Source organism: Lacerta agilis, chromosome 2 (genome assembly GCF_009819535.1).
Source record: "Lacerta agilis isolate rLacAgi1 chromosome 2, rLacAgi1.pri, whole genome shotgun sequence".
NCBI classification, from domain to species: domain Eukaryota; kingdom Metazoa; phylum Chordata; class Lepidosauria; order Squamata; family Lacertidae; genus Lacerta; species Lacerta agilis.
This window is the reverse complement of record NC_046313.1, coordinates 9,493,935-9,518,715: the sequence shown is the minus strand read 5'-3', so window position 1 is coordinate 9,518,715 and position 24,781 is coordinate 9,493,935. Positions and strand designations below refer to the sequence as shown.

General features: G+C 47.7%; 1 protein-coding gene across 2 annotated transcripts in view; it reads left to right on the top strand.

The window, feature by feature from the left end:
• The first annotated feature begins 2,025 nt into the window (after positions 1-2,025).
• Positions 2,026-24,781, top strand: part of CALCOCO1 (calcium binding and coiled-coil domain 1) — a 32,173-nt gene continuing 9,417 nt past the window's right edge. The window contains exons 1-8 of one of the 2 annotated variants that reach the window (XM_033138525.1): positions 2,026-2,144; positions 11,549-11,697; positions 16,446-16,551; positions 17,980-18,179; positions 20,097-20,255; positions 21,588-21,736; positions 21,973-22,063; positions 23,115-23,270. In XM_033138525.1, the coding sequence (XP_032994416.1) occupies positions 11,557-11,697; positions 16,446-16,551; positions 17,980-18,179; positions 20,097-20,255; positions 21,588-21,736; positions 21,973-22,063; positions 23,115-23,270 (1,002 nt within the window). In that variant the 5' untranslated portion in view covers positions 2,026-2,144; positions 11,549-11,556. Of the gene's footprint in view, positions 2,173-11,548; positions 11,698-16,445; positions 16,552-17,979; positions 18,180-20,096; positions 20,256-21,587; positions 21,737-21,972; positions 22,064-23,114; positions 23,271-24,781 lie in introns of both variants that reach the window. The other variant, XM_033138524.1, reaches the window with a different exon arrangement.

Below are 24,781 nucleotides of genomic sequence, written 5' to 3'. Positions count from 1 at the left end.
TAAACCATGGGTTATATTAGGGGAAATATAAACCTTGGGGGAAATCCACTTTGCAAAACAATGTGAACATTGGGGAAAATGTATACAAAAATGTACGTGTTAGGACATTAAAGCACATTAAAGCGCTGGTGAATTTTCATGAGGACTTTTCGAAACAGAATTTGCAAACTCCTGTGGAAATGAGGACAAATGAATTGAAGATTAGGGAACTGAGAAAATGTGAGAAACTGTAAAGGACAGATTCACCTGTCCCTAATCACAGATTATTGTTGTTGTTGTTCAGTCGTTCAGTCGTGTCCGACTCTTCGTGACCCCATGGACCAGAGCACGCCAGGCATCCCTATCCTTCACTGCCTCTCGCAGTTTGGTCAAACTCATGTTAGTAGCTTTGAGAACACTGTCCAACCATCTCGTCCTCTGTCGTCCCCTTCTCCTTGTGCCCTCCATCTTTCCCAACATTAGGGTCTTTTCCAGGGAGTCTTCCCTTCTCATGAGGTGGCCAAAGTACTGGAGCCTCAACTTCAGGATCTGTCCTTCTAGTGAGCACTCAGGGCTGATTTCTTTAAGAATGGATAGGTTTGATCTTCTTGCAGTCCATGGGACTCTCAAGAGTCTCCTTCTAATCACAGATACTCTCCCTTAATTCTTATCATGTTAATAACAATGCCAAAAACACCAATAATATAGATCCTGCAAACCTGAAACATTTCCAACCCTCTTTTTGTGTGCATGTGTGCATGTTGTTGTGTTCTAGTCAATATCCATGTTGTAGGAGTACAAAACCCTGCTTTCACCTTGAAATCCTTATCCCCTAGCTTCTACCTCATTCTGGTGACTTTCCCCGTCAATGAAGTTGTGGTAAAGGTCTTGCTAAAATCAAAGCAGTACCATGCAAGAGCTCAGCTCCTCCGCAAGTAAACGGAGTGATTCAGCTCAGTAAATAACACTGAGCTTTGCAAAAACCCAAGTTGCCACATTCAGCAATAGGTCCTGGGACGTCCTGAGTCCTTTAGCAAGTTAATTTAGATAAATGTGGGCAAATTCTAGGACTTCCCTGCGCGGGGGGGGGGGGGGGGCACAAAGTTGCAATGCTCGGAGCATAGATCAGAAGTGCCTAATGCACCAAACCCCGCCAATTCCTAAAGCTACACCAGGTCAGGAGGAGAAACAACTTGAAAGCCAGCAATTCCAAGGAACAGGGAACAGGAAAACCGAAGACCCCAAAAATGGAGAAGGGAACGAATACGGTAGCAGAAGGGGCAGGTGAAACTTGTCTGAGGCTTTGGAGGCAGGCAACAGCTTTTGCGCGAAACACCAAGAGCTTTGCATTGCATACCGCACATCTTTTCCTATCAATTACACCAGAACAGGTGCAGTTTGGCTATGGCGATGAGTCATCACACATGGCACCGACTTCCTGTGCACGATTTCGCTCTCTGCGGGTTTTGCGTGGCATTTGAGAATGCCTCTCTAGAGTTTCGCACACCTGCGGGTGCAGGCGCATTTGTTTCTGCTTATTTGTGTGCTTATTTATCCCTTCCATCTCTGACTGCTTGTATAAACTCTCCATGTGCATGTCGTTGTGTGTATAATACATGCATGCATGGAGCTGCACATTTTTGCACGCGTTCCCCCGCCTATTCCTTCCTATTTGTCTGTGCTCCATCGTTGTGCTTTTCACGTCTCTTTTCCATCCGTGCAATTGCTCCCCCCCCCCACGATCCCGCGTGTAAACTACTTAGCAATGTTCATAAAACACCCAGGCCAGAAGCTCTACAAAAGTATTCTCAGGATTCCTCTCTTGGGCAACTTGAGCGCCCTCCTGCATGGTCTCCTTCCAGCAAACTGCGCCCATGTCCCGTCCCGTCCCGTCCCCCCCCCCCCAGCCAATGCTGCTCCCTGGAACTTGGAGTCCCCCGGGCCCCATCCTCCCCTTGTTTCTCCGAGCCTTGGGACTACGAAACCCACAATCCTTAGCGGCCTCCCCTGCCTCGCGCGGCTCTTTGGGAGATGCAGTCTCTGCGCTGCGCTCCTGCCCATTTACGAGCAGGCGGAGAGGACTACAATTCCCAGCAGCGCTGCGAGCCCTCGCCTGCCTCCGCCTCCCCAGCTGGCTTGAAGGCTGTTATTGTTGTTGCTAAAAGGTTAGTGGAACAGCTGGTTGCTCTCTGGGTAAGAGACGTCTTCGGGATTGGGGAGGGGGACGCTGCTACTTTCTCTCCTCCTCGCCTTTCTTTGCTGCTGCTGCTGCTGCTGCTGGGAAAGCGGATGGCGCAAACGGACTCGGGGTGCAGTGGGGCGCATTCCTCTTATTCCAGGAGATTTTAATCCCCCCCACACACACACTTCCTGCGATTGCTGTGAGCAAAACAATATGTAAGAAAAGAGGGGGAGTGACTTGCCTCCCCCGCAGTCAAAGGAGTCGTTTGCATTGATTTCCACTCCTTCGTCGCTGAAAAGAATCTGGGGAGGGGTGGGGGGGAAGGCAAGAAAGGCTTCAACGGGCCTTTAATCCTGAGCTTGCGGCACAAAGGGTTGAGGTGGTGATGGGGGGAAAAGATCAAGGGAATCTCTGAACCCCTGTACCAAATGCTAAGGTCTTTCCTGGCTACCTCTCTCTCTCTCTCTCTCTCTTTCTTTCTTTCTTTCTTTCTGCCACCCCCCTCTTTGCACACACAAGCCTCCAGAATCTGTCAGTTTGGAGACAGCCCAAGCCCTCCTTCCTCCATACTTAATAGGCCTGGGATATTCTGTGCCTGCCATGCCTCCCTCCCCTCTGTTCTTCTTATTACTCTCTCTGTCTTGGATATTATTCCTGTCCTGGGGCCGCCCAGAAAATGTATTAACTGCGAATGAGATGCGAGAGGCTTGTGTTTATTTGAAGACAGCCTGGGACTTCTGGTTTCTTGAAAACAAGTTTCCCTTTGTTTGGCTTCGAGCCGCAGGACTCCCAGCCCTGACGCCTGCTAGGAGGACGCTTTTACAGGAGAGCCATAATAAAGCCTTTCCCAAAAACGAGGTGGGGATTGAGCACTCCACGCCATTTCACCATCCCCTTGTAAAGGAGGAGGATGGGCTCCTCTTGCGTAAGCCTTGAATCAGGACAGCCAGGTCCTCAAGACTTCTCCTTGAGCCTTCCCACGCTTCTGCCTGTTAGATGGAGAGATCTGATTGCTGGTTTGTTTTGCTGTACCCTGCACAGACATGTCCGGGCTGTTTGCTGGGCTCTCATTGGTGTTCCTGTTGCAGAAGCACCACCCAGATGCTCAGGGGGAAAGGAATTTGGCCCAAAGTGCTGGGAGCTGCCAGGCGTCCATGTGGTTTGGCCGTGACTCTGCCTGGGTCATGGGGCATATTGGGATAAGCTTGTTGCCTTGACTTGTTGTGTAGATCTGAAAGCATCTCGTGTGACAAGGTTTCATCACAGGCTTCCCCTACTAAGAAAGGTTGGAAGGCCTATTTAGAATCGATCTGAGTGAAAGTGGATTGTTGAGGTTGGTCAAATTATGTATGGTGTGTGAAAAGTATACAGAGAAAATGTGTCCTCCCCCCGCCCCCTCATTTTCTCTCTCTAACGTACACACTAGCTGGGGTCATTCAAGGAAGCTGAGAAGTGGGACATCCGAACAGACAAAAGGATTTACTGTACTTCTTCACATATGCATGGAGGATATATATGGAGGACTCTTGAGAGTCCCATGGACTGCAAGAAGATCAAACCTATCCATTCTCAAGGAAATCGGCCCTGAGTGCTCACTAGAAGGACAGATCCTGAAATTGAGGCTCCAGTACTTTGGCCACCTCATGAGAAGAGAAGACTCCCTAGAAAAGACCCTGATGTTGGGAAAGATGGAGGGCACAAGGGGAAGGGGACGACAGAGGATGAGATGGTTGGACAGTGTTCTTGAAGCTACTAACATGAGTTTGGCCAAACTGCGAGAGGCTGTGAAGGATAGGTGTGCCTGGCGTGCTCTGGTCCATGGGGTCACGAAGAGTCGGACACGACTGAACGACTGAACAACAACAAAGTCGTGTCCGACTCTTCGTGACCCCATGGACCAGAGCACGCCAGGCACTCCTGTCTTCCACTGCCTCTCGCAGTTTGGCCAGACTCATGTTAGTAGCTTCGAGAACACTGCCCAGCCACCTCGTCCTCTGCTGTCCCCTTCTCCTTGTGCCCTCCATCTTTCCCAGCATCAGGGTCTTTTCCAGGGAGTCTTCCATATAACGTTCAGGATCCGCATTATGACTCTGCATACCAGTCGGTGGGGCACAGCACTGGGAGAGGGCTATTTCTCTCCTGCTTTGCTGTATGGATTTCCCATGTGCCCCTGTGAGAAACGAGATGAGGAACTAGATCAGCCTTTGGTCTGTTCCAGCAGGGCTGCTCTTAAGTTTCTGTGCACTAAACGGTATGTTTGTGTGTGTTAAAAGTAATTGTGAAGGGTCCGTTTCATGCGCTTGCAAGCACCCAGCCAAGAGACCTGCACTGTGCATGTCCCATCCCTGTGCAACATGGCTGCTACTCCAGCAGCAACATAGAACTCAGTTATTTGATCCTTAAAGGTAAAGGCAAAAGGACCCCTGACCATCAGGTCCAGTCGTGTCCGACTCTGGGGCTGCGACGCTCATCTCGCTCTATGGGCCGAGGGAGCCGGCGTTTGTCTGCAGACAGCTTCCAGGTCACATGGCCAGCATGACAAAGCCGCTTCTGGCGAACCAGAGCAGCGCACGGAAACGCCGTTTACCTTCCCGCCGGAGCGGTCCCTATTTATCTACTTGCACTTTTGACGTGCTTTCGAACTGCTAGGTGGGCAGTAGCTGGGACCGAGCAACGGGAGGCAGGGATTCGAACCGCCGACCTTCTAATCAGCAAGCCCTAGACTCTGTGGTTTAACCCACAGCGCCACCTGGTTTGATCCTTAAGCTACACTAATAAGAATCTAATAATTGCCTTGCCCTTGCTGGGTGACAGCAATGTTCATATCACTCTGCATTCCCTCTTCCATCCTATTGTGATAGTATTATCCTTGCACTAGCACAACCATTCAGTTGAATATCTCCCATATTTGTGCAAAGTTTGGGGTGACAAAACCTCTTTCCAAAAAAAGCTATTGTGCTACCATGAGGACTAGAAACTTTTCATTTTTTAATTAAAAAAAAAATACTCAGTGCTGCAGCATGGCAAAGTGTCACATGAGACCTCTTCATTCCTAGTCTGGGCAGACTCCAAGATTTGCAGGTGAGGGAAGAGGAGAAGTATCAGATACGGTTATATCATTAGGAAACAAATCAGTTCCTTGCCTAGTCTCAATGCCAAAGTTAATAATAATTGCTGTATCTGGTAAAAGCCAAGAGTGCTGGTATCTGGACTACATTCCACCATAGATGACTGATGCCTTACCTTGATGACAAATAATCCTTTTCATCCTGCCTTCAAATTTACGATGCTATGAGCCTGGGTCTCAGTTTAGCCGCTTTGCGGCTCGTCTTTATTGTTACGTTTTGTTTTTAATAAATGTTTAAGCTTGAGGTCCACAGTGAAACATATTTTTTCCTAGTGCAGCAAATTCAAATCAAAATAAATAAACAAGACCAGTGAGCCAGTGTGGTGTAGTGGTTAAGAGCGGTAGACTCGTAATCTGGTGAACCGGGTTCGCGTCTCCACTCCTCCACATGCAGCTGCTGGGTGACCTTGGGCTAGTCACACTTCTCTGAAGTCTCTCAGCCCCACTCACCTCACAGAGTGTTTGTTGTGGGGGAGGAGGGCAAAAGGAGATTGTTAGCCGCTTTGAGACTCCTTCAAGTAGTGATAAAGCGGGATATCAAATCCAAACTCTTCTTCTTCAGTGAAGTCACAAAACCAGCAGGCCATAGACAGATGACAAAACCCTAGCAAAGCCATTTCATTAAAGAAAAAGTTGGAATGTCTGGGCAAATAAGCAAATGTCTCTTGCCTAGTACCAACATCAGTTTGGGTACCAGGCAAGCCTGTCTGGGGAAAGCGTCCCAGATATGCAGCACCACAGCCAATAAAGACCTTTATCTTGTTGCCTCCCACCTGACTTTTGATGTTCATAGCAGCTCAGTTTGTCTGTGGGCTCTGCTCCCTTGTAGGCAGAGGCCAATAGTTAACACCTGGGGAGACCACGAAGGAGGGCAGGAAATGCCAGCGGAATAATCTGGGCACCCTAGGGGCGCCGTGTTATTTCTGTTGTTGCTGAAACCGGACATGGATGTTGTTTTTATTCTGAGAATCTTCTGAGAGCCTCTCGGGTCTATGATGTGGGAAATATTAGTCTTCTAAAATAAATACATATAGAACAGGCTCATATTGTAGGAGCAGTCCTTATATATGCTGTGCTCTGGGCAAAACTAAAGAGAGCGCTGTCTGCCCGTGGCCCGCACAAGAAAGAAACCTCCAGTTCCTCGATTCTTTAGGTTAAGTCGGTGGTTTTCAAACACTCTGCAGGGAATTTTTCCTCTGTTGACTTCCGTATTAAGGGAAGCCTATACATTTGCCACAGGACTGATGAGTATTGCAATGCATTCTGGGATGTGTGCCAGTTGCCCAATAAATTTATATGCGGTGCTAACTGGGCCTGTTGGGTCTAGCTGTTGCCCCACACCAAGAGTGGCTGTGTGTGACAGGGGGACACAAATAGTAGTGGCTAAACTGTCTTTCAAGTGAATTTGGTCACCTCTGTTGGTGTGAGGAGCCCACATTCGCTTTCCAGGAACCCCAGAAGACCACTGGGTCCAATGAAATCAATGGGTGTTTGAATTCTTACTCATCTCTACGCCAAGTCTGCACAAGTTTCTAGTCCCTTGGTTTTCCCAGCTATATGCCATGGCACTGCTCTGGGCAGGGCTACCTGGGGCTGGAAATAAAACTTCGTGGAGAACACCAGCAAATCGTTCTCGCCCACCTTCGACGCTGGTCTTCCAGTACCAGTTATGGGCAGCACTGGCAGAACCTGAATTCTTAATTTCTTTACTGCCAAAAGCCTTTTCAGCCGTGCCCCACCCACTCCTGATTTGACAATGGAAGTGCAGCAAATCTGTGTGGAGCGGTGGAGACCTATCTTACTATTACATAATATTATACAGCATTTTTGTAAGATGAAATGGAACGTTTGAGCAAAACAAGCAGGCCAGCAGCTCCAGTGAGCAGAGGAAACAATTGAGTGGGCAGGTGGGTGGCCCAGGCTGGCTTTCTCGTGTTCCCTTGGTTGTTGCCGCCTCCACCCACATTAATAATAATAATAATAATAATAATAATAATAATGCCCCGTCCATCTGACTGGGTTGACCCCAGCCACTCAGGGTGGCTTCCAGCATACAGGTGAAACTCGAAAAATTAGAATATCGTGGAAAAGTCCATTTATGTAAGCAATTGTTTTCATTAGCTACTGGAGTTTAATATATGAGATAGACTCATGACATGTCAAGCCTTTTGTTTGTTATAATTGTGATGATTATGGCATGCAGCTGATGAAAACCCCCAAAGTTGAAATTGTTAATTTGGGGTTCTCATCAGCTGTACGCCATAATCATCGCAATTAAAACAAATAAAGGCTTGACATATCTCGCTTTGCATGTCATGAGTCTATCTCACATATTAGTTTCACCTTTTAAGTTGAATTACTGAAAGAAATGAACCTTTCCACGATATTGTATTTTTTCGAGTTTCACCTGTATATAAAAACATACTAAAACATTAAACCATTAAAAAGCTTCTTTTTACAGGGCTGCCTTCAGCTGTTTTCTAAAGGTTATACAGTTACTCATCTCCTTGACATCTGATATGGGGTGGGGGCTTTCTGTACTTGTTCACGTGCTTGCACAGCAGGGTAAGGGAAGTCTGGGGTCCGAGAAAGCAGGCAGCCCAGCTGAGCAAGCAAGCTAACAGGTGGAGGGGGGTGATCTAGAGCGAGCAGGCATCGTTGTCACCAAGGAGAGGGAATTGTTTCCCCCCCCCCCTTTGTCTGCCACCACCATCATCAGAAGGAAGTTTGCATTTCAAAATGCACCCTTCCATCTGTCGGGATCAGCACAGGACGAAGGGGAGAAAGACTTTCTCTTCGTTCCCTTCTCCATGAGTGGTGTCAGAAGTGGGATCCTGGGATTGGGCAAGCTGTGAGGGGATGGGGGATTTGGATGAGGTGTACAATGGGTAAGGGGATAGGCAGGGTTGGTGAACCCCTAATAAGAACACAATACAAACCCTGCTAGATCAGGCCAACGGCCTATCTATTCCAGCATCCTCTTCCTCACAATGGCCAGTCTGTGGGCAGCCTACAAGCTGGACCTCAGCACAACAGCACTTGGCCCTCCCGCATTTCTCAGCAACTGGTATTCAGAAGTCTGTTGCGTCTGACAGCGATGAGAACTGTCGCGGGAGATCCTAGTTCAAATGGCTGACCATTCAGTAATAAAACTTGCTGCGTGGCTCAGAGGCAATGTCTCCCTCAGCCTATCCCCCTCCTGTCATATTGGTTGCATGAATAAAAGATTTGGATGCAGTAATGTGCCAGAGAAATTGTTATGCTTAATTATAATGATGCCAAACGAACACTGATATAGGTGGCCAGCCTGTCTGGGTGTGGCTGTTCTCTCCCTCCCACAACTCTGTATTGCACAGTTGTTGTCATTAGCTTTCAGGAAAGGAGCATGACCTGGTTGTTTCATTTCCTGTAACCAACATTGGCCTACCTCTGTGAATTTACAGAGGACGGAATCCAACCCAGCGCTAAGTCTCTTGTTCTGTTGGTGCCCCCCACCCCCTATTCACCCTCTAAATCTGCTCTAGGGGCTACGTCAACCCTTTGGAGCAAATTTGGGGAGGGTGTGGAGTGCACGATTGGGGGGGGGGAGTTGGCAGTTCTGCTGCACAAGCAAAAATCCTTGCATTGTCAAGGCGCAGTTGGTGAACAATCCAGAATCTCATGCAGAAAGTGGATTCCAGACATGTTCGTTTTCTAAATCCCTCGCTCGCAGAATATCAACACGTTATCGCCTCTCTCTCTTTCTCCCGCCAAGTTCCCCACTGCCACCACCCCTTGAAGCCTCATAGCTGCATATTCCTGCCCTGCAGGACTAGATGGTCCTCAGGATTCCTTCCAACTCTGTGATTCTTCTGCCATGTCCTTAAAGGTAAAGGGACCCCTGACCATTAGGTCCAGTCATGGATGACTCTGGGGTTGCGGCGCTCATCTCGCTTTATTGGCCGAGGGAGCCGGCGTACAGCTTCCTGGTCATGTGGCCAGCATGACTAAGCTGTTCTGGCGAACCAGAGCAGCACACGGAAATGCCGTTTACCTTCCCGCCGGAGTGGTACCTATTTATCTACTTGCACTTTGACGTGCTTTTGAACTGCTAGGTGGGCAGGAGCTGGGACCGAGCAACGGGAGCTCACCCCGTCGTGGGGATTCGAACCGCCAACCTTCCGATCAGCAAGCCCCTAGGTTCTCTGGTTTAACCCACCCGCATGTCCTTAACTTAACCCATTAGCCCTACTGAAACGCCTTATACGCAATGGCACTAAATCACATTCATTCACTCTTTATCCTTGCCTCTCCTCTCCCTCTGTTGACTCTCCTCATTGTCTCAGCGCAGACTGTAAGCTCCTTGGAGCAGAGACTTGCCACACACACACACACACACACACACACTGCAATGCAGCGGTATAAATCAGTCGTGTCACTTCATAATGAATAGGTCCTCATAGTTGTGGAAATACAATCTGCAAAAGATCGAGGGGGTGATATTTCTGTGCCCTGCGTAGCTATGACCTTTCCTCGTGATCTCTATCAACGCTGCCCTGCAAATGCATCCCCCACTGCCCATTGCATCCTTACATTTCCCCTTCCTGCCTGAAGGCAACATTTTGCTGAAAGTTTCCTAGTTGTGCAGAACAAAAACGCAAAACCCAATTATTGGATTGGGAATGAAATGCATCAGTGGTGGGGGACCTCAGGCCTGGGCCCAGAATGTGGCCCTCCAGGGTTCGCTGTCTGGCCCTTAAAACTCTCACCGGGCCGTGCTTCACAACTTCCTTGAGTGCTTTGGCTGCCGAATGTGTTCTTGAGTTCTTGCTTGCTTGGGTGGGAGGTTAGGGAGAGATGCGCAGATTCTAGCCTACTTTACAAAGGTGAAATTCGTGTTTGTTCCCCACCTGCTTTTGCATACTCCCCAATATTTATCCGATGAAATTTAGCTTCCAAAATATATACAAACATAATAAAACATTAAGCTTTTTTTAAAAAAAACTTCCCTATACAGGGCTGCCCTCAGATATCTTCTAAAAGTTCTATAGTTTCTTGGCTTGGGGGGTCGCATAACTCCAGACCCTCCAACATTTCATTGATGAAAATAGGGACGCCCTTAGGAAGTACATGGATTAAGCACACATGCATAATAAGCAGATAATTGCACTGCAGTCTTATTTTGATCCACGGAATTTGTAATTTGTTGGGGTAGGGGAGGAAAACAAGGTCAGGCCAGAGCTGTGTGTGCCTTCTGCAATCACATCATCCAGATGTAGCAATTGAAACTGTTTGCATCCGAAGAATCAGCATAGTGCAATCCTGTTTATTATTACAATCGTACCTCGGAAGTTGAACAGAAATCCGTTCCGGAAGTTGGGCCGACTTCCAAGACGCGGTTTCCAATTGGCTGCAGGAAGCTCCTGCAGCCAGTTGGAAGTTGCGTCGGACATTTGGGTTCCCAAGAACGTTCACAAACTGGAACACTCACTTCTGGGTTTGTGGCATTCAGGAGCCAAAACGTCCGACTCGCAAGGCATTCAGGATCCAAGGTACGACAGTAAAGGTAAAAATAAAGGACCCCTGTCAGTTGTCCAGTCGTGAACGACTCTGGGGTTGCGGCGCTCATCTCGCTTTATTGGCCGAGGGAACCGACGTTTGTCCACAGACAGTTTTTCCAGGTCATGTGGCCGGCATGACTAAGCCGCTTCTGGCGAAACCGGAGCAGCGCACAAAAACGCCGTTTACCTTCCCGCTGGAGCGGTACCTATTTATCTTCTTGCACTTTGACATGCTTTTGAACTGCTAGATGGGCAGGAGCTGGGACCGAGCAACGGGAGCTCACCCCGTCGCAGGGATTCAAACAGCCGACCTTCCGATCGGCAAGCCCTATGCTCAGTGGTTTAGACCACAGCGCCACCCGCTTCTCAGGAATAAATTCCATATTATTCAATGCAGCATACTCCCATAAGGGTTGTGGCCTCGGTTTTTTCCCCCCCAGGCTGGGCAGATATTTCTGTCTTGGAAGACAACATTCCCCCCCCCCCAAAAAAAGACTGGTCCCTGCCCCACTGAGCTTACAATCTCGATTTCAACAGTGGGGAAGAGAAGCCTGGTGAAATGTTCAGATGTTTGATGGGTGGGTGGTTCTCCATGCCAATGGAGCTAGTTCAGATTCCTGCCTTGCAGGGGGTTGGGCTAGATGACCCCCCGGGGTCCTCTCCGACTCGACAATTCTATGGCCTTCCTTGCCCCACTAACCACCCTCATTTGCCTCACAGCCGCCAAGATGGAAGAAGCGCAGTCCCAACCCGGCGTGGCTTTCCTGAATGTGACCTCGAGCTACGTGCCCCACACCAAGGTGGAGTGTCACTACAGCCTGCCACCTGGCATGAAGCCCTCCGCCAGAGACTGGATTGGAATATTTAAGGTATTTCAGCTTGGGCAATGGGTGGAGGGAAAGTGGGACACACTAGTGTTAGAAACTCGGATACAGTATATAAAGTAGGCGCCAAATTGCTCCTTAAACCAGTCACCAAAACGGAAAGTCTAGTTGCCATTTGGGGGCAAGATGGCTCCTAAAGTCTTGTTTTTTTTTCAAATGATGGACTGACTGTGATTGATTTCAGTTAAACATCTGGCTAATTCAGATGACAAACCTGAGCTAGGTTAAGAGCTTTGGGAACTTAAAGAAGAAAAGTCACTTGATTCAGGGACAGTCCAAATATCTATTGGTCTGTTCCGACCTCTTTTTCTTAATGGTGACACGGACCATTCATAACGTAGGAATATTCTTCACAACTGTGAGCAGGGCTGTGGGGTATTGGGGTAAGCGAAGACAAACTGCAACAATTTATTTAATTTTTTGGGAAATAATTTTGATTTGATTTTACAAGTGTAAAATTATTACAATACAAAATATATATCCATATTTAGAGATTTCTCCGAGTCCCTAGACTTCCCACCTTCCCCTCCGTGGGTCCTATTGTCAACCTTTTCAACTGCATACTATTTCATAATCCATATTTTATATTTCTCCATTTTATCCATAATATTTACTACATTACAAGTGTTATTGCAATCCTGCTAATGTTTTCATCTGCTTACAGTGGTCTCTCAGGTAAATTATAATTTTTTTTCCCATTCTTTATTAAAGTTTTGGTCTTGAGAGCCAGTGTGGTGTAGTGGTTAAGAGTGGTATACTCGTAATCTGGTGAAGCAGGTTCGCGTCTCCACTCCTCCACATGCAGCTGCTGGGTGACCTTGGACTAGTCACACTTCTCTGAAGTCTCTCAGCCCCACTCACCTCACAGAGTGTTTGTTGTGGGGGAGGAAGGGAAAGGAGAATGTTAGCCGCTTTGAGACTCCTTCGGGTAGTGAAAAGCAGGATATCAAATCCAAACTCTTCTTCTTCTCTTCTTCTTGGTTCCTGAGCTTTCCAGTCAGTTTTGTCATTTCAGCATAATCCAACAGTTTAGTTTGCCATTCTTCCCTGGTGGGGACTTTGTCTTCTTTCCATCTCTGGGCTAGTTACATCCATACAGCTGTTGTCACGTACATAAAAAGTCTTTTCTGCTCCCTAGGAATATCAATACCTTCTGTTGTTCAGTCGTTCAGTCGTGTCCGACTCTTCGTGACCCCATGGACCAGAGCACGCCAGGCACGCCTATCCTTCACTGCCTCTCGCAGTTTGGCCAAACTCATGTTAGTAGCTTCGAGAACACTGTCCAACCATCTCGTCCTCTGTCGTCCCCTTCTCCTTGTGCCCTCCATCTTTCCCAACATCAGGGTCTTTTCCAGGGAGTCATCTCTTCTCATGAGGTGGCCAAAGTACTGGAGCCTCAACTTCAATTCCTAATAGAAAAGCTTCTGGGTTTTTTTCCAATTCATTATATATCATTTCCCAGAATGCTTTTATTACCTTCCATGTCCACCACATATGGAAAAGGTGCCTTCCTTTTCTTTACATTTCCAGCTGAAATTTGTATTTATCTTACACATTTTTGCTAACTTACAAACTGCAACAATCAACTATAATGTTGTTCACTGCTCCTGCTTAGGCTGCACAGAAAAAAAGCATTTTAGTTCTAGAAATTCATTCTGATTGTGCAGATAAGATATAACTGATCGAATTCTACAGGATGGGGTATTAGCGTGTGAAAACAGTCCAGGTTCAATGATCCCCAGGCATGCATCTCCAGATGGTGGAGGTGTCAGGCACCTTTACATGGTCACAAGTGGTTGGAAAAAGGTAAAGGTAAAGGGACCCCTGACCATTAGGTCCAGTTGTGGACGACTCTGGGGTTGCGGCGCTCATCTCGCGTTACTGGCCGAGGGAGCCGGCGTACAGCTTCCGGGTCATGTGGCCAGCATGACTAAGCCACTTCTGGCAAACCAGAGCAGTGCACGGAAACGCCATTTACCTTCCCTCTGGAGCAGTACCTATTTATCTACTTGCACTTTGACGTGCTTTCAAACTGCTAGGTGGGCAGGAGCTGGGACCGAGTAACGGGAGCTCACCCCGTGGCGGGGATTCAAACCGCCGACCTTCTGATCAGCAAGCCCTAGGCTCTGTGGTTTAACCCACAGCACCACCCGTGTCCCTAAGTGGTTGGAAACCAGGTGCAAAATGTGCCTGGCACTTGGCTAATTTCGAACACAGGACACCTATGTTCCCATTTCCCTCAGCTGTTGCTTTGTTGACGTTATACAGGTGGAACTCGAAAAATTAGAATATTGTGGAAAGGTTAATTTCTTTCAGTAATTCAACTTAAAAGGTGAAACTAATATATGAGATAGACTCACGACATGCAAAGTGAGATATGTCAAGCCTTTATTTGTTTTAATTGTGATGATTATGGCGTACAGCTGATGAGAACCCCAAATTAACAATCTCAGCTTTGGGGTTTTCATCAGCTGAACGCCAAAACCATCACAATTATAACAAATAAAGTCTTGACGTATCTTGCTTTGCATGTCATGAGTCTATCTCATAAATTAAATTCCAGTAGCTAATGAAAAGAATTGCTTACATAAATGAACTTTTCCACGATATTCTAATTTTTCGAGTTTCACCTGTATATGCCACCCTTTTCTCCAAGGAGCTTGAGGCGGCACATGCCACTCTCCCACACCCCTCGTACCTAAGGGACCGCCTCTCCTGCTATGTCCCGTGTAGGACCTTAAGGTCCTCAAATAATAATCTTTTGGAGGTCCCGAGCAACAAAGCTGCTAGGTTGGCCTCAACTAGGGCCAGGGCCTTCTCAGTATTGGCACCGACTTGGTGGAACAGTCTATCACAAGAGACCAGGGCCCTGCGGGATTTGGCATCTTTCCGCAGGGCCTGCAAGACGGAGCTGTTCCACCTGGCCTTTGGGTTGGTTTCTGTTTGATAGTTATGCTTCATTCTTTTATTGGTGGGCTATTTGGAAATGAGACTGCAGTTTTAATTTTTAATTTTTAAATTTGTATTATCATCATCATCCCACCCCACCCCCACAACAAGCCTGCGAGGTGAACTAGCCTGATAGGCTGTAATTGACCCAAGGTCCTTATGGCCAAGTAAGGATTTGAACCCGGGCTTCCCGGATCCTCACTCAAAGAGGGCCTTGATTCCACTGTTGATGCACACAATTGCCAATTCTGTTCTGCACAAACAAAGAGCAGAATGATATGGGAGAGTCCTGGAGGTGGAGAGTGGGCTATACCACTTCAGACTGCCAGTGAGGAGGGTGTCTCATTTTTCGTGGTGCTCCTCTGCGTTTTATTTTTATTTTTAGGGAGCTTTGTAAATAGAAAGCCAACAGTGTAGGAGGTTGATGTTCCCGTTCTCCTGCTTTGAGCCTGCTGTTACAGGATGTTCTATATGCAGGGGAGCATTAAAAATGCCATTTATTCCCTTCCACCCTGCTGCACGACTTAAGACCCAACATCCATCCAGTGTGGTCCTTGGGGGAAGGGGGAGGGAGGAGAGAGAAAAGAAAGAACACTGTCCCTTTGTGCATCACAGTGGAGGGCTGTTTATGCAGGAGCAGGGCTGCAGGTTTCCTTTTCTGTCCCGCTCTCATTAGAAATGGAAATTCAGGAACTCAAGTGTGCTTCCTTCCTGCCTGTCCCCAACAGTACTGGAGAAATGACTTCCCAAAGTGAATTGTGGGGGGGGGGGGGGCAGGGAAAGCCTGGGTTTGCTTTGAGACTCGGGACTTGAGAAATTCCTCGTCCATCCTGGAGGTGCCGAACAATTTTTGTTTAGTCCTGTTGCTGCTGGTGTTAAGGGCGAAATGTACCTGCAGTTGTCACCGAGACAGTTCAGAATGAGGCAGGAGATTCACAGAAGGTTAGAGCCAGGACGGACCTCTAAGCTCATCTTCTCTGCTGTATCTAAAAAACACCTGGCTCCTACCTTGTTTTGAGGATGGGGAGGGGGAAAGTGTAGATTCAAAAGTGAATGAGTCTGTGCTATTCCCTGAACCTCTTGTGTGTCTCTTATCCTAATGTACTGATCTAAGCAACACACCCTAGGGGGAAGCTGTAGGGCATGGATAGGTAAACTAAGGCCCGGGGGCCAGATCCGGCCCAATTGCCTTCTAAATCCGGCCCGCAGATGGTCTGGGAATCAGCATGTTTTTACATGAGGAGAATGTGTCCTTTTATTTAAAATGCATCTCTGGGTTATTTGTGGGGCCTGCCTGGTGTTTTTACATGAGTAGAACGTGTGCTTTTATTTAAAATCCATCTCTGGGTTATTTGTGGGGCCTGCCTGGTGTTTTTACATGAGTAGAATGTGTGCTTTTATTTAAAATCCATCTCTGGGTTATTTGTGGGGCCTGCCTGGTGTTTTTACATGAGTAGAACGTGTTCTTTTATTTAAAATGCATCTCTGGGTTATTTGTGGGGCCTGCCTGGTGTTTTTACATGAGTAGAATGTGTGCTTTTATTTAAAATCCGTCTCTGGGTTATTTGTGGGGCCTGCCTGGTGTTTTTACATGAGTAGAATGTGTTCTTTTATTTAACATGCATCTCTGAGTTATTTGTGGGGTATAAGAATTCGTTCATTCTCTCCCCCCCCCTCCACAAGGTCTGAGGGACAGTGGACCGGCTCCCTGCTGAAAAAGTTTGCTGACCCCTGCTCTAGGGGCATGGGCTACTCTCATGGTTTCTTCTCATCCCCTTTGCCAGGTGGAGTCCTCTTCAGTGCGTGATTATTATACCTTTGTGTGGTGCACAGTTCCAGATGGAGGAGCTTCTGCAGGAGCCCTTCTTCACTGTAACGTTCAGTTCCAAGGTGGGTGTTATGAGGTCCGATGTTCCGCAGCAGGTTACTCACGGCTGGAGATGCCAAAGCAATACTTAAATTGTGCTTTTCTAACCAAGGCAGAAAGGTGATTCAGGAATCGTAGAAGGGGACAGGGGGTGGTGACCACGGGACTCTGCTTTATTTGGGTTGAGCAACGTTTCCGACTTCTCCTTCGCTTTCAAAACCCATGTATAAGTTCAAAAGCACGCACATATGTGGATGGGAGTCAACTAATGAATTCCATCAGCGGAAACCCTGTGCAAGAACTGCAGCTTGCCCAAGGGGGCTTTCCCCCACTCTCTTCCCCCCCCCATATGTGTCCCCTGAAATTGACTCTGGAGGAGTTGGGAGAACCCCTGGAATAGCATATGGGGGTGGAGAGGGGAGATTTTTCCATCTGGCAAGTCAAAACATTTGCCCTGACAAAATGATTGCCTTAGCGTGATGTTGAATTCCTCCTATGTCAGGCTTTGCCTTTTTGGAAAAAAATGGTTCTCTCCTTAGCCATTCGCTCAGCTGCTATGATATCACAGAATGCTCGTGAGCATTCTGACCAATGAAGGAGTGCTACCATTTTTTTTACTACTACTGTCACACAACTGTTAAATTTATATAAAGCCTCTCTCTAACATAAATTCAGAGCAGCTTTGATTGAATGCAGTGTTCACGAAATGCAAACAAGAGAGGGAGCCAACCAACCTCAAGAGCAGGCATGGGCAAACTCGGCCCTCCAGATGTTTTGGGACTACAACTCCCATCATCCCTGACCACTGATCTTGTTAGCTAGGGATGATGGGTGTTGTAGTCCCAAAACATCTGGAGGGCCGAGTTTGCCTATGCCTGCTCAAGAGCATGGGTCGACAAACTAAGGCCTGTGGGCTGAATCAGGCCCAATTGCCTTCTGGATTCGGCCCGCGGACGGTCCGGGAATCGCTGCATAAATCGCCAGCATGCACGTCCTTCCCCTCTCCCTCATGGTGGCGACGGCGACTCCTCCCTCCCTCCTCCTGGCTTCTCCCCGCCCTGCCTAGAGGAGGAAGGGCGCTGGGCTTTGTTGGTGCCAGCAGCAGCAGCACTCGAGCGGCCGCCATTTTTAGCAGCCCCTCTCCGGAGCCCTTTCGTGCGCCGCTAATTGTCCCTCCACTGCCGTCGCCGTCAACCCCTGCCGCTCGCAAGACACAGGTAAGCAGCCACCGGGGCTCGTGGTGCTCTTGCATCATTATTATTTTTTTCAAAATATAGTCCGGCCCCTCCACAAGGTTTGAGGGACAGTGGACTGGCTCCCTGCTGAAAAAGTTTGCTGACCCCTACTCAAGAGCCTCATTTCATTCCTTTGCTGCAGTGTCAACCATTTTGCTTTCTTCAGACTGTACGAAACAACAGATCAGCAAACAAACCAATTTGTTGTGTTTGCAGCCAGCTACCTGCCCAAGCCAGGCCCCCAGCAGTACCAGTTCCGCTATGTGGATCGCCGTGGGGAGGTGCGTGGTCAAAGCTCCCCTTTCCAGTTCAGCGAGCCGCGGCCCATGGACGAGCTCGTCACTCTGGAGGAGGCGAGCGATGACGGTGGGGGCACCGACATGTTGCTGGTGGTTCCCAAGGCCGCCCTGCTAGAGGTAACGTACTCCAAGCAACACCCTGAATTTCAGAAGCCCCCTGGCTGTACAGCCTGGCGGATCATTTGCCCAACAATGGCCATCATCCCTAGTCCTTGGCTGTGTTGTTCAATGCTGATGGGAGCTGGGAGCCCAGTAAAATCCACACAGGTTTCCCAACCCTGAAATATGGATTCCTAGAACACTGACTTGGCCTTGAAAGCAACATGGTACAGTCTTTCCCAGACTGTACCACATCGTTCTATAGATGGGGAATCACATCTTTGAATTCTCCTTGTGGAAGCAGTCTTCTGTAGTTTGACGTGCTAAGTGGGCAGGAGCTGGGAGCTCACCCCATGGCAGGGATTCGAACCGCTGACCTTCTGATCAGCAAGCCCTATACTCTGTGGTTTAACCACCTGGGTCCCTTACATTTAGCTATATAGATCTAGCTAAATTAACAGATTCGATAAGAGGACGCAGCAACCAAAAAATTCAGGAAAGTTGGGAAAAATTTGGCGATTATATGAAAAAGCAATGCCCCACATTGAAGTCTTGGATCCATTTCTGAATATTCCGTATTGAAGAAGGTTATAAAATAGTGGTGATAGGTGAAATAAAGGATAGAGTATAGCAATAAGAGATATTAACGTAGTTGAAATTAAGGAAAATCTTAATACCCGAGAGGACGACAAGTGGAAGCCAATTGGTTGGTGTGGAGTATTTGCTACGTGTTGAATGATATATTTTTTAGAGATATATAGAATATATGTGATAAAAGCGATAAATTAGTTGAAGTACTGGTAAATGTTAAGTTTTGTATGTTTGTTTGATTTGTTCTGATATGTTCTGATATGTTATGTTTTGTTATGTTTTGATGTTTTGATTTTTTTTGTTTTTGTTTGACGGTTTTGTATGTTTTAATTCAGAATTTCAATAAAGAAAAAAAAAAGTCATAATCTAGGAAAGGCTCTGGGTCTGGATGGTGGGGCAAGGCAGATGGGAAATGGCCTTGCCTGACAACCAGCACATACCGTATTTTTTTGCTCCATAGGGTGTACCGGACCATAAGGCGCACCTCGTTTTTAGAGGAGGAAACAAGAAAAAAAATATTTTTCTGGTTTTCCTCCTCTAAAAGCCCTGGGTTTTTTTTTGAGGATCAGCTAAAGGTTTTGCAGCTTTTGTTGCAAAGGGAAAAGCCCTGCTTTTCTGAGGATCAGCTAAAAGTTTTGCAGCTTTTTTGCAAAGGGAAAAGCCCTGGTTTTTTTGAGGATCAGCTAAAAGTTTTGCAGCTTTTTTGCAAAGGGAGAAAAGCAAAGCTCCTTTTGCAAAGGGGAAAAAGCAAAGAGGAAAAGCCCCGTTTTTATGGGGTTCAACTCACATTTCTGCAGCTTCTGAAGGAAAGGGAGCCATTTCTACAGTTTCCAGACAGATAATCTAATCAGCCAGTCCCATGTCGCTGGGGAAACAAACAACCTCCCTCTGCAGCACATTCAACAATGGAGGGCGGGGCTGAAAGGGAGCCGGGACTCTTATCTCTCTCCCGATCTCTTGCTGATCAGCTGCTGAGCAGGGTCCTTTCAACACCCATTTTCTCTCTTTGTAAAATAAAAGGCACTATCTGCTTTTGGCCCCTGGGCAATTCGGCTCCAGGGACCACCATTCGTTCCATAAGACGCACAGATATTTCCCCTTAATTCTCAGGAGGGAAAAAGTGCGTCTTATGGAGTGAAAAATACGGTAGTTTCTTTCCCCTTATCAGTTAATAGCCCAGAGGGGCTCTGTCATGCTGTTTCTTCCGAACCATCTCTCAGTTCCAGCCCTGTTTGATAGCAACATAGGGACAGTGACTTTAAGGTAGCTGCTTAAGCAAGTCTGCTAAACGTGGTCCCTGGCCTCTAATGAAGCCTCTCTGGTATCTCTCCTTATCCTTCACAGACGCAGTTGGAAGAGAGCCGGCAGGAGCAAGGAGCCCTGCTGCAGGAGTCGTGCCGCCTGAAGGATGAGGTTCAAGAGCTGAGAAGCCGCGTGGCGGAGCTGGAAGCAGTCCTGGGCACGCTTCGTGATGAACACACCAAGCTGGCTGCACAGTACAAGGCAAGAGAGGAAGCCCAGGGACCTGGGAATTCTCAATCTCTCCAGGTTCCCAAAGCTACTCAGGGCCAGAGGGGAATTGTGCCCTGTTCTCCTGCCCTGAGGTTCATTTCAGGGCAGGTCAAGGAACCTTCAGCTGAAATTTGCAGAATTTTCAGCAGGGTCTGCCTGTCATAGCCCCTTTGTTAGACATGGCCCACTCCTCACGCTGTCACCGTCTGTCTCCCAGTGGAGTGGCTCGTGCAATCCATTCCTTCATTCATTTAAGATTTATGCACTGCCCTTCAAGCACTTTGTCACGGCGGCTGAACGTTAAAATGTTTTAAATGGCATGAAGTACCTAATGCACAAAATAAAAGCATCTGATCTGTAAAATAACGCCAACCTAGTCCAAGTAAAATGAATCAACGGAAGTTATAAAGCCTGGAAAAAAATGAAAAATGAAGTTATTTGCTTTAAAGACATCAGAGTAGTTGTTGCTCTTCAGGTAGCTGGGGCAGTGGTGTAGCGGGGGGGGGGGAGGGACTGTTGCCCAGGTGCAAAATTGGGGGGGGGTGCACGCCACAAATTTCAATAGAAAAACAAACCACTTTGAGGGGTATATTTAGTAATCAAGTGGTGTAAAAATGTCAATAAATAAATAAATAAATAAATGGCTGCCTCAGCTGTCCCCTCCCCAGCTTCCCTCTCATTGCTGGGAGGACCCTTCCCCACCACCATGACCACCACTGCCCCAGCCCTGACTGGAACCGCAGGTTGCTGGATGCAATATTTGCCTTGCCCCGGGAGCCAGCAACCCACGATATGCCACTGATATGATAGATTATGGTAGTCTTTTTTTAAAATGGAAATTGTCCATCTAGCTCCACTCTGATCCCCCTTTGCCTCCCCACCACCACCACCCCATTCATCTTGGCATCACTGTCATGCTAGCTCCTGGTTCTTTTTCTTCTTGGGCTGATCCCATCCAATCAGGGATTCAGAGTGGACAGAATGTTGTCACAATGCCACCTAGCCAGACAAAACCTAGCCAATCAGCTTTAGTTGCGTAGTGATGTCACTGTAGGCAAGAAATTAAAGAAATTAGCAGATAAATAAATGGAAGTGTGCTGAGAACCCACTGAAAAGGGAGGTGTACATTTCAGGGTGTAGAAAAGAAGTAGGAAGAATTTATGTGATGGTCGCCTTGTGCTCAGTTACTACCCGTGCCTGTAGGCTGTGTTTCCTTCCTTGGTTTTCTGCCACACACATATTATCAGAAATATTACGTCATGTTTCAAGCATCCACCTAATGCCGTGAATGTTGCTCACTCCTCCATCTCCCTACACTACCAGGAATTATCAAATTCTTTTGCGGAAGTATCCGAGCAGAGAGATACACTAAACCTCCAGGAAGCTGAGCACGTGGCCCGAATCCGAGAGCTGGAGGGTGACATCCAGGCCATGGGTGAGAAGATGCTGCAAAGAGAGACGGAGTTAGACAGGTGAGGGTCATGGCTCAATGTCTGGTGCCGTGTGGCCTAGTTGCCACGGCACCATGTAATTCCCTAAGCTTACCTGCCCACCACCAGAGTTGGCGGCCTCCATTATGGCTTACAAACTGAGCTGAGTCCATCAGAGGGTGCTAATTGTTTTTCAGCCTGGTTCATACTCTGACCCACAAGCTGAGTAGGTCCACTGCTTCTCACCTCACCCTCTCCTTTCACCTTTTGGTCCCCAGAATGAAAGACACTGTCAAGTCTCTGCTGCGTGAACAGGAGCAGATTCACAACCAGCTCAAAGAGGAGAATGCGGAGAAGGAGCAGTACCAGTTGAGTGCTAAATCTCAGGTGTGTGGGCCAAATGTGGCCCCAGGGCCTTTCTGCCTGGCCCTCAGAACTCTCTCCAGGCCACACCCCTCCCTCGCCCTTGAGTGTTTCTGCCTGGCTAGAATGCATCGTTGCTTCCCTGGAGCGGGGTGTGAGAGTGTGTGTAGAAGCTAGCCTACTACACAATGTCAGTTGCTCTTTGCCTCTGGACGTGCCCGCTGGGCGATATATCGAGATATCATCCAAAACCAATTTGAACTCCATATTGACATACAGTGGTGCCTCGCAAGACGAAATTAATTCGTTCCGCGAGTCGTTTCGTATTGCGAAAAATTCGTCTTGCAAAGCACGGTTTCCCATAGGAATGCATTGAAATTTAATTCCCATAGGAATGCATTGAAATTTTCGTCTTGCGAAGCACGACCATAGAAAATTTCGTCTTGCGAGTCACCTAAAAAAATCGCAAAACCATTTCGTCTAGCGAGTTTTTCGTTGTGCGAGGCATTCGTCTTGCGAGGTACCACTGTATTGGTTTCATAATTTTTGACCTGGCAATATATTGTGAATCATGATGTTGGTGTGTACTATGGCAAAATCATAATGTGGGAAAACTGTGAAGCCAGCCTCTTCTTAGCTCCATCCTTATTTCAGACATTGTAATATAGCAGCCTATTGTGATGTTTAGTTGGTGATATATCACAAAGTTGAAAATCAGCTCCATCCTTTTTTCAGACGTGGTTAAAAATGAGTATATTGCGATGTTTAACGAAGTTGGAAACCAGATATCACCCAGCCCTACTGTTCGCGTCTACATAGCTCCGTTCTGATTTTAGACAACATGATATATTGGTATGTTTAGCTGGTGATAGATCACAGTGTTGACAACTAGATCTCGCCAAGCCCTACTGCTGTTGGGATGTGGCCCCCGAAAGGCTTCCCTGTAGAGAATGAGGTCATTGAGTAGACCAAATCGGAGAGTAGGAAATCCCAGTCAGTGGAAGGGCAAGTATCGCGGCCTAAACATTGTGACTACAACCTCCTTTCTCCTCCTCAGGTAAAGCTGCAGGCCTCAGAAGAGGAGAGCCGCAGCCTGGCCTCTGATCTGCAGGATGTGAAGACCCTCCATGGGGAGAAGGTCTCACAGACTCTGGGGCTGCAGGAGGACATCAGCAAATTGCAGCAGAAGCTGACGGCTGCTAATCGCCGCACCGTAAGTGCCGGAGAACAGAATATGCTGAACCTCAGCAAGGCACTCTGTCTCCAAGGCAGTGGTGTGGTGCTTACTGTGTTGGGCTTGGGAGACCAGGGTTCAAATCCCCACTCAGATGTGAAGCTAAGCTGGGTGACCTTGGGCCAGTGACTGTCCCTCCGCCGAACCTATCTTGCTGTGGTGTCGTGAGGATGAAATGGAGCAGGAGAGGAGAAGAAGAAGAGAAGAAGAAGGGTTTGGATTTGATATCCCGCTTTTCACTACCCGAAGGAGTCTCAAAGCGGCTAACATTCTCCTTTCCCTTCCTCCCTCACAACAAGCACTCTGTGAGGTGAGTGGGGCTGAGAGACTTCAGAGAAGTGTGACTAGCCCAAGGTCACCCAGCAGCTGCAAGTGGAGGAGTGGAGACACGAACCCGGTTCCCCAGATTACGAGTCTACCGCTCTTAACCACTACACCACACTGGCTCTTAGGAGCGCATATGCAGCTTTGAGCTTGCAGGAAAAAGCAGGATATGAATGTAACCACGAAATAAAACAGTGGGCACTCAGATTTTCCCCTCCCACTCCAATTCTTTCTAGAGGAGCTCAAAACAGGGTGAGGTAGAGATAGCCAGGGAAGTGGGGAAATAGCTGGAAATTGGGCTTGGATCCTGATAAGGAAGCTCCCGGACCCAAAACCCAGATAGATTCCTGGTCCACCATAAACTCTTGCTCTGCCAGACCTTGTAGAGGAGAGGAGGGTTTGAATCTTGTCTCTGGGAAAGAAGTCGGGTGGGTAGTCTTGGGTTTGGGAGAGTTGGGTGTCAGTGGAGAAAGAAGGAATGAGAGGGATTAGGGTGGGCATAGACAGCATGGTACCCTCTAGATATTCTTGGAGTCCAGCTCCCATCATCCCTGACCCTTGGCCATGCTGGCTGGGTCCTCATGGGAGTTGGAACCCAACAACACCTGGAGGGATAGCACATTGGCTATCCCTGGATTAGGTTGTGTATTGATTATCATCCCTGGTGGTTGCATGGGGTTTGGGCCACTTGCTATTGTACCACAGTTCCCACGAGGCCTTGCTGCAGGCAAGACATCCCATAATAGGGTGTGGCTGAAATTTTGCTGAAAAGAGATAAAATTTCTGACATGTTTTTTTTAAAAAAAAATCATGCTGCTCCCGAACCATTGGGAGAACATCAGTCCTTCACTAGAGAAAATTTCACAAAATGGCCTCCATAATTTCACCATATATTTTGGCAGCAACTGTGTTTTAATAATCGTTCAGTATTCTTTCAATAGTGTTGAAGGAAGCAATAAGCTTGGCCCCGTACTCCTTCCAGTCCTCCTCTCTTTGCCCACTTCACCCAACAATGGAAACCAACTGGAAACAGTTCCATTCAACGTGAAGTGAGTCCAACTTTGTCAGAGGAGAAGATTCATGGAAAGCCTACTGGAGAACTTCACCTCCCTACTCCATCAAGAATATTAGGCAAAATCCACAAACCGACACATCAGTTTCACTGT